The 9,967-nt window shown below is 52.1% G+C and overlaps 1 protein-coding gene across 1 annotated transcript in view; it reads right to left on the bottom strand.

Moving 5' to 3' along the window:
* Positions 1-5,822: 5,822 nt before the first annotated feature.
* The window catches only part of PTK7 (protein tyrosine kinase 7), a 12,807-nt gene continuing 8,662 nt past the window's right edge, over positions 5,823-9,967 (bottom strand). Inside the window, exons 14-19 of the mRNA XM_009071213.1 lie at positions 7,784-7,939; positions 7,368-7,600; positions 6,772-6,852; positions 6,540-6,691; positions 6,284-6,462; positions 5,823-6,061 (exon numbers count right to left, since the gene is read on the bottom strand). Coding sequence (XP_009069461.1) covers positions 5,901-6,061; positions 6,284-6,462; positions 6,540-6,691; positions 6,772-6,852; positions 7,368-7,600; positions 7,784-7,939 — 962 coding nt within the window. The 3' untranslated portion in view covers positions 5,823-5,900. The remainder of the gene's footprint in view (positions 6,062-6,283; positions 6,463-6,539; positions 6,692-6,771; positions 6,853-7,367; positions 7,601-7,783; positions 7,940-9,967) is intronic.

Here is a 9,967-nt window from a genome sequence, read left to right as displayed (position 1 = left end):
AGGGCAGGGCACGGCCGTGCTGCGGCCGGCGCGGAGACAGCCGTTCTGCCAGCCCTCCCCTCGCTCCCCCATTCCTCCAGGCACTCAGCTCCTCGTAGGGGTCGCACCACGTGGCTTTAAGAGTCCCCGACCGTGCCTCCGCCGCACCCTGCCTGCCTCTAAGGATGTCACCGGCTGTCACTCCAGGAAACTCTGCACTCCTCGCTGTTCTCACACCTTGCAAGGGACAACGTGCTGTCCACTTGTCTCTGGTGGCTGCAGAGGTACAGAGAGGATCCAGGGGCCACGGGGGCTCAAGGATGTGCAGGACACAGGACTGGGCAGATATGTCCAAAATACACATTGACCAAGCATAGGTTGATCACTAGTCCAGAAGAAAAAAAAAACCTATTTCATAGGATGGGCCACAGCTACCTTCAAATCCACAGGAAGTGAGGATGGAATTCTGTACCACAGCCATCCAGGCTTGGACAGACCACTGGTATACTTGTGAAGATGACTGGGCAGACCCCAGAACAGACTGGGACCCATGCCCACTCCCATTCTGGAGATCTGAGGGCTCCTTGCAGGTGACACAGGTGATATCCTCTCCCCGTGTGTGAACCAGGACCTCCACAGGAGAGGGACAGCCCATGCAGGCAGGACAACTGTGTCCAAGGCAGGCTGCATTTTGTCAGTGGGTACAGGATGGACCACATGCCCCAGAGCTCAAAGCTGTGAGGACAGAGCTACATTCTTGGCTGAGAAAAGGTCTTTCCCACATCTTGTCCTACAAACAGGAACTGCAAAACAGGGCAAGACCTCACCTCTGACAACACCAACCCTGCCACAGACTCATTCTGTCACTTGGGCAGCCCATGGAGGGCTCTGCAGCTTGCACAAGCACTTTCCATATCTGCCCAATCACTCAGAACATACACACTTGCCACCAGCCTTCACAGTTGTCTCCCACACTCTAGGGGCCAACCTCTTACAGAGCGAGGGAGTAACTGCAAAACTGAACACCCCCCACACCACCACCGTCACCTCCCCCTCCTCCCTGCCAGCCATGCTCCTCCAGTGAGCACACATGCCATTTATAGCTCCCAGCAGGGTTGCTGGAACTCACATGCCTCCCATCACATGTCCTGGCCACCCTCCCTTTGAGCTGAGCACAATCTACACCTGACACAGGTGAGACTGAAGCCTTGCCACATCATGCCATGGGTGTGAGAATGGGTGTGCAAGGCCCTCTGCATGGCTGGAGGCAGCGGTTAGGCTGGGAACAATGAACACATAGCTCTGACAGCCAGAGCCAACCCAGTCTGCCTGCCTAGCACAAGTGTGGAACCACTGCAAATACCAGGATTTGGTTTTCTCTTGCTCAGGGGGCTGCTACACACCCCCTTCCTCCCTCTCAGTCTTCTGATTGCAGGGCAATGCAGAGGCCTTTGGCTCCCCGGGCTGCAAGAGAGCCTACACAGGCAAGAGGTGAGAGCTGGCTTGTTTTGGGCTGGGTCATTCCTTCTGTAGCCATCCTTTCCCTCCCTAGCCTCATCTTGGGGATGCTTTCCAAGATGCTTGTCCTGCTTGTGCTCTGAATGGAACCAGAGCTTCATCCTGCCTCAGCATCCTGGGATGCCAATCTCTCACTGAGGCAGTCAGACCCTCATCCACAGGACACAAGTTACCAGCAGGCCCTCCCTAATCAGACCAGCAGCTAGTGACAATTGGAAGCAGCTTAAAGCAGGTTTTCAGCCACCTGACAGTCCCATTTAATCTTCAGGGTTATTCTCATTTACAACCTACCAGTCATAAAATTCCCATTTCTAATCCTCTTCTTACACAGCTCCAGGCACAGCACTTGATACTAACCATCCCCAAGGTTCCCTCCAGACAAGCTGCCTGCCAGCTCCACTGTAGCACAGGCCCTGCTGCCAGCTGCCCTCAGCATCATCCCAACCCTCCATGTCCCTTTTGCAATCCTCCTCTAGGCCACTGGATCCTTGTCCAGCTCTTCATCCGTATTTCAACAGAGGAACTATTAAACACCCTCTGCACTCAGTGCTGGGGTAGTAATGGTTTCCATCATATTCCTGATCTTCCTGTTATTGATACTTCAGCTGCTTTTTTTGACTGCTACTGAATACAGGTAGCTACTCTTATTTTAATAGCCATATCTCTTCTCTGAGCAGTAACAACTAAATCAGAGGTACTGCTGCATATGTAAAATGAAGTTAGTCTTTCTTGATGCACTTTTTGCTTGGTCAGCAGAGGGGCACATGAGTGAGGCTGCTCCATGATGGGTGACTAGCCACTATCTATCCTGACTATGGTGACCCCATACCCTCACGAACAGGTATAACCCCACAATACCTAAGCAGAGCAGAGACAGTTGTTGATGTCAGAGTCTGTTCACAGAACAAGCAGTGAACCAAGGCCAGTATCCACTTGGTCATAAGACAGAGCCAAAATCAGGACTGAATAACAAGGCTACAATACCTGCCAAGAAGACAGAGCTAGAGGTAAGGTCAAAACAGCAATGTCTACCAGCTTGCTCAAAACAAATCTGAAGGCCCAGGCTTGAGCTTAAATGCAGCTCAAGGGTGTGGAAGTCCCAGGTGAGGGTGTTTAGGACAATTAAGGCCCATTAGTTACCCCACAGGTGCCTGACACAGCTGCAGAAGAGCCACAGAGCAGCAAATAAAATCAGAGCAAACCAAAGAGCATTTCTTCAAGTTGCACTCATTGGCCTGGAGTGTTCAAAGCATGCACAGGTGCAAGGGGAACTTGGCTAACTTTCTGGCAAGAAAGAACATCAAGGACTGCTGTAAATGCCTGCCGTGGAAGGTCTTATACTTTAGGGAATTGTTATTTGGGAATAATGAACACACCTACTTGCTATTCTCTTACACTGGTAGTTGATGTTTAATGTTGGCCACAGCTGCTGGCCCACTAGATGGACCTTTGCTCCAATGGAGCCATGGTCTCTGGCCCTGGATACCACAGGTTGTCTTCTTTAAGGTGCTCCCTCAATTCGTGCTGAAGCAACTCTGTCAACTGCCCAAGTCCTCTCATTCTCCTGCAGGGGCTGTGATTTCCTGATCTCCTTCACCACATTTAGCTAGGACTGTATTTGCTCAGCTTGCTGTTTCCAATTAGTTTGGCCAACATCTGTCCCATCCCCAAGGATACAGAACTTTTTCATGACATCACTCCCCAAAATACACAATCTCAGCCCTGGTCATTCCACACTCTTTGGGTCTGGAGTTTGTCCTAGCTTTGGTGACTTCCCATTTGGGTGCTTCCCCATAGTCACTAAATCTTGACTGCATGGCAAACAGGCATCAAGCCTCCACGATGTGTTGGGATAAAGCAGAGCACCCAATCTTGACACTGCTCACAAAACCACCTCACTGCAGCCATGCTGTTCCCTCCCAGTACACGAGACACCTGCATGCACAAAGCTGGCAGAACAAGGATGTTACCACAGAAGTCATTGGCATCTGTGTTCTCCACCCATGGCATCAGTGAGATGCTGCTTGGCCAGGCCACTACAAGTGGCTTGGCTGCAGGAGTCAGCTCACAGAGTGCAGTGGTCCTGCCTGAAATGAAGGGCAGCAGATAGGAAAAGTCCACAGGAATGGAATAGATGAGAAAAATGGAACCAAAGGACATAAAACAGCAAACACATGTGAGAGGTCGCTTGCAAGTTGGAGAGCACGACACTTGCATGCTTCAAAGGGTTTGCGTACACACTGGGAAGGACTAGGGGGAGCAACAGGGACATGCAGCTGCAAAGGAGAGAAGATAAGGCACATCCTTACCTTTGCCTGTAACAGCTCTTCCTATCATGCACAGTGCCACCAGTCCCAGGCAGTGGCCAGGCAATCTGTTCATGGAGGCAGCAAGGGTTCAGGGTGGTAATAACCTGCCACCAAGACCATTATGCTAAGGAGCACCAGGTCTAGTGAACTAGACCTGGCTGTCCCCCTCTAGAGAGGGGCCTGACCTCCAGCCACTGCCACATCTTAGCCTGCCAAGAGGCTTTGGCTCGGGTAGACTCCACAGCTCTCAGATGCAAGTGTTGAAAAAGGGACAAACACTTTTGACAACTGTTCTATAGCCAGCAAACCTGCTTGCATACTATTTCCAAGCCCTGGACCAAATCTGAGCTCAGAGCCAGCTACCACATTCCAAGAAATGAGCCCTTTCCACCCTCCAGCATCTCCACAGCCTTTCCAGGTAGCAGAGGTGGAAAGGGGACCTGGGAGAGCTCTGGTCCATTCCTGATTAAAGCAGAGCCAACTAGACTGGGTTGTTCAGGACTTATCTGGTCCAGGGTTGAGTATCTCTGATGATGATGATGGAGATGCCACAGCTTCTCTGGGACTCAGACCTTTATTACCGTTGAGGGGAAGCATTCTTCCTAATACTCAACATGAATTGGGTATTAGGAAAGCTGGATGCAGCTTTCCAGTTCTGCCCCAGTTGGTCTCCTGGAAGAGCTCAGATCTGTTTCTATAACCCCCCAACCCAGAGGTGTGCAGCAAGTGACACTGCTGGTCTGCAGCTTGGCCAAACCCAGTGTCCCGCTCTGGCTCCGAGGGACAAGGCCTACTCTATGCTGGCTTGGCTCATGTTCATGCCATGGGGACTGGGGCTTCTTGTACATCACCTACCCACCTTTCCTTCCCGAAGAAGAGACTGCCAGGACCCTGACTTTGGTCTGGGCCATTGGCATAGAGAGGGCTGCAAACCACATATGACAGCAGGATTTTCCCCCATATCCCCATCCAGGCCTGGGCCTGCTGGCTCCTCTGTCCTGCAGGAAGCAGCCCTGTGCAAAAACACAACCCAGTGCTGGCTGCAAAGCTGCCCCAGACTACAGGGTTGGGTGCACAAATCCAATTACTACTTGAACAGGGGGAAGTCTGTGGACATGCGCATAAGTGGCTGTTTGCTTGGAGTCCAAGAGGGACTTTTTCTCTCGAGACACATGTCCCTATTGCAGAGTGACCCATGACTGCCCAGAGAGACAGTAAGCACTATGGCAAAGTGCTCCCCTCAGGGCATGCATATCCGGGAACAGCATCTCAGATACAGCTGAGAAGGGGGCAAAAGGGCTAAACACAGGAGACAGATACCTGAGGAACCAGCCTCCAACCCTTCCCAGGAACCATGTTGAGGAAAATAGCTATCTGTCAGCAGCATCTTACAAAGACAAAAAAAAACCCAAAAAAGCGCCTTCTTTATTGAGAGCAGCACATAAAAACCCAACAAAACCCAACCCTTCTTGGCTGCAGTACCCTCCACTCAAGCAAACAAACTAACCAACTCTAGGCTGCATTCCAGTAACAGAAATACTATGGTAGGGAGGAGTCAGCGCTCTGGAAGAGGGAGAGAGGGGGCTCTGCCCAGAGTCATAGTACAAAAAAAGGCACAGGGTTACTGGGAAAGGTAGTGAGCTCCTTCATATGCCAGGCACTTTGTGCTCCTGTTGGCTGGCCTGTACCCATGAGGTGCGGGGAAAGCAGGCATGCCTAGCATAGACGGACGGACGGACGGAGAGAGAGGCCGGGCCAGGCCGGCAGATATGGACGTGGCGAACAGGGAGGCCCCAGCTCTCGCCAAGTGAGGGGGAGCTGCACTCCATCCACACCAGCAGCCTAAGGGCACCGGGCTGGGCAGGCAGAGAACAGGAGGCAGCAAGGGCTGTCTTTTGGGACCCATGGAGGAGGGGGGGTGGGGCTAGGGTACACTGGCTTGTGCTTTGAGTCCAGCAGGTGCTGGTGCTGAGCTGCTCGCTGGCGCATCGGGGTCAGGCTCAGCAAGGGGCTGCAGGAGTGCCAGGGGCTCCCCAGGCACATACAGACCCCTGTCTTCCCTGCCACATCCTTCACCAGCAAGGGCCAGGATGTTCAGGCTTTGCTGTCAGCTGAGCTGTCCCCAAGGGTGGTGACAAGCTCACTGAAGGAGGGCCGATCCTTAGGGCTGGGGGCCCAGCAGCGCTGCATCAGCTTGACCAGGCGGGAAGGGCAGCCCTCGGGGTGTGGGAGCTTCGTCTTTCCTGACTGCAGACCTGGCATGAAAGAAAAGTCCAAATGGGCCATTGGAATGAGGTGTGATCCTCTCTGTGGGGTGCAAGGAGGGCAGCAGCTCTCCACTTAGGCTGAGACAGCCTCCCCAGTCAGACCAGCGTTGTATCAAGAGTGGGGACATCACACAGCCTGTCTGGCCCCCTCTACCACAAGAAACGAAAGTAGGTTACAATGCCAGAGACAGCACAAAGTATTCTACATACCTGCTAGGACCTCATCATCTGCCAGTGGAGTGTAGGGCATCTCCCCATGAGTGAAGATCTCCCACATGAGCACCCCAAATGACCACACATCTGACTTAGTGGAGAACTCATCTTCCAGCACAGCTTCAGGTGGCATCCAGCGCAGCGGGATCCAGGCCTGGCGGAAGTGGTAGTACTCGCTGCAGGCAGGACAGGCAGGCAATGAGACCAGTGCCATCCCACCCCCTCCCATTCCCCTGCCAGGCTCCCAGCTGACCTGTTGTATACGTCCTTGCTGAGGCTCAAGGATGAGACCTTGACCTGCCGCTGGGCACTGACCAGGCAGTTTCTGGCTGCCAAGTCCCGGTGCACGAACCTGCTGTTGGAGAGATGCTCCATACCCAGGGCCACCTGTGTGCAGAGAGACACCTGATCCCAGAAAGAAGTCAGCATTGGTTGCCCTCCTTAGGGTCCCCAGCCTCACAGCACTTCCAAAGCTGCACTGTCACCTTATGTTTGGTAGTGAGGGGCTGCGGCTTCAGAGACTCATCTTTGCTCTTGGAGATCCTCAGGAACTGCTTCAGGTCCCCCTGGGAGATAGACAGCAACTCAGGTGCAGCACCTCCACATGCTGCCAGGCTCATCGGTCCCTGCAGTGCCTGCACATAGCAGGCCCACAGATCCTCATCCATGGTCCCTACCTGTCCTTCTTGTCCCTGCCTTGTAGGGCAAGCTTGCTTCTGGGCCTCAACTGGCTAAGATCAAGGCAAGCAGGCCTGAAGTCTCCAGGAAGTTGTTCATGCCCCAAATTGATTTCTCTCCCATGAACTCCTGACACCCCATAGCCCTTAGCATTCACAGGCATTCTGCAGCATGGAGTCCCACAACCTAGCTTATACAGCTAAGTTCAGGACATCAGGAGGATATGGAAGAGGACAAAGTCACCTCCAGGTCTTGCAGGAGACACCCATTCCCCTCAAAACTCCTCCACAGGTTGGGAACAGTAGTAAGCTCCTTTGCCTAACCCATACTGCCAGCCTGTTGTCATGCAGGCTCCATGCTGTCATCCCCCCCCCACTGTAGGCACTGCTGGTAGGGTCCTTACCAAGTCCACATACTCCAGGACCATGTAGTGTGGCTCTGCCTCACGGCATAGCCCCAGCAGCCGCACCACGTTGGAGTGGTTCAGCTTGCCAAACATCTCTGCCTCTCGCCGGAAGTCCAGCTGCAGTTGCTCATCCCTCGTCTGGAGGCTCTTCACCAGGACCAGCAATTCGACCTCACCATCCTCTGCACTTTTTGCCTTGGCCAGGAACACTTCACCAAACTCCCCCCTGCCTGAAAGTGTAGAGAAGCACACAGGAAGACAGCATATATTAGGACAGCATGTGTGTTTGACAGCCCAGTGGCTGCAGGGCCCTCTGTACCCCAGCACATCTCATTTTCTGACTAGAACATGCTGGGGTTTCAGTCACAGGTTGCCTGCTGGAGTGGGGTCAGGGCCAGTGTGACTCAGCATACCCAGGGTTGTGATTGTCTGCAGGTTGGAACGTGGAAAGTGCATCTTGTCTGTAGCACTGTGCCGCTTGCTGGACCCCGAGCTGCTGCCTAGGTTAGTCAAGGCCACCTCTTCCTGAATCTCTGCTGTCATCTGCCCGTTCTGCAGCAAAGCACCACCTGTGAGGGAAGCACAAACAACTTCAGCATCCTGCCAGGCTGCACAGAGAATGTTATTCTGGGGCTCAGACACTCTGGGTGCTCATGACAGGCTCCAAGCACCCCAGCCTGATTTCTAGCCGCAGGCAACAGAGTTGCTTCCTCTGGACTCAGTTCCAGCCCCATCTCTGGCAGCTCTGCAGCGACCCTTGAAATCAGATGCTGAGCAATGGCTTTGGTCCCACAGCCAGCCATCCCATCTGGCCTTGTCCATCCCATGCCACTCAGTCATCCCAAGGCAGCAGCTACATCCAAGGTACCATTGACAAAACTCTGCAGAACAGCACCAGGAGATGGAATGTGTGAGGCAGAGATAGAGCAAAGCAGACCCTGCCCACTATAAATAAACTCTCTTGATGCCTGAGAGCCTATCAAGTCTCTCTGGCACTGGATGCTGCAGTCCAATGTCCCTGCTCCTTGCTCCCTTCCCAGAAAGCCAGCTTGGAAATCTTGAACCTGTCACACCAGATCAGCCTGGATTTTAACTGGTTGCATTAAAGCAGTCCTAGAAAGCACTGTTCTTGCAATCAACCCCAGCAAGATTTCTTCACAGGAATTCCACTAGAAATTTCCCTAGTGCAAACAGAACCCAGAGAACAAGACAAAAGATCACCTTGAGAAATTACAGAGCACTGCATTTTACAGGCAACTTGTAGGGGAATGACTGCATAGAGAGCAAACCTGGATTTTGGATGCATTTTTACTGCTTGGATCAGACCTGGTACTAGGAAGCTGTACCTTCTCTAAGCTGAAGGCCAGAGTTGGAATGGAAAGCAGCCACTGAGCAAAGGTGGCTGACACAAGTGCAGCATCACTCTCTACTGCTGCGCATGCTCCATTTTATCTGGTCCTGGAACAAGCATTAGGCAAAGGCCTGGTCATGCAAAAGAAGGATTTAATCACAAAAGTAAGACTAACCCAATATAAGGTTGTAAATACATATGTATATGTATATGTATATAAGATGTAAATACATCGTGGTGTGTGTGTGTACACATATTTACAATGCACGTGTACAAGAGAGGTACCAGCACATCCTGAGCAGGTTTGACCACAATGACAGGGTCTGTGGCTCTGTTACAGGTAGGATTTGAGCTGTGAAGACTATGCTGACTTGAGACCCATGGCTCCTGACAGCAGTCCACTCTCACATGCTGGAGTAAGATTTGCAGATGACCCTAGCGAAAAAACACCACCTACCTTATACATCAAAGCTCGACGCTACTTACACTCTCCCTGTTTTAGTGCTAATTAGCAGCAGGACTGTTTGACCCTGTAATGTCTGCACTAATGACTGATCCTGTCTCAGGAGTACAAGCTTGAAGCCAAGTGGATAACACAAGGCGACCACTGCAACTGTGCCAAGAAAATCATGAACACTGCAGAGTGAATGTGTTGCCCCTGAGAGACAGCACCAGCAGGCAGCAACCACAGACGCATGTGAGAACAGACATTCCCATATTTCACAGAGCTTGGACAATGCAGTAAATAACAAAGGGACTGTGAAAATTAACAGGAAGTTTAATTTATACATCCAGCAGTCCAGTATGGAACAGAGTGTAAAGGAGCTGCCAGTTTTGCCCACCTGTCTGCAACACCTTGGCATCTCCTAGAGAAAGAGACAGAGCCATGCTGCTCTGGAGATATTAGCACATGCCACCTCAGAAATCAGTCCCCACAGCCATTAACCTTCCCAAATGCTATGTCTGCATTCACCAAAAAAAAACCCTCAGCACAGTCAGACAGAGGGATACTGAGGGCAAGCACCCTTTTTATAGAAGACGTGGCACACCAAGGACATGGCCTTGGACGGTAACTGACTTGTTAGGAGTGCACTGATGCATAGGAAACATATAGGAAGGATCCACTGCAAATCCATAGGAAGATCAAATCTGTCTGGATCCTGAGGGCACTGGAAAAGTCAGCTGGTGGCCAGCCAGAGAGTACTTCTCATCAAGTAGATGTTAAGATACTTCAGGTCACCCAGCT

This window comes from Acanthisitta chloris, unplaced genomic scaffold (genome assembly GCF_000695815.1).
Source record: "Acanthisitta chloris isolate BGI_N310 unplaced genomic scaffold, ASM69581v1 scaffold4763, whole genome shotgun sequence".
In the NCBI taxonomy this organism is placed as follows: domain Eukaryota; kingdom Metazoa; phylum Chordata; class Aves; order Passeriformes; family Acanthisittidae; genus Acanthisitta; species Acanthisitta chloris.
The sequence above is the reverse complement of the archived record's forward strand: the minus strand, read 5'-3'. Positions and strand labels throughout refer to the sequence as shown.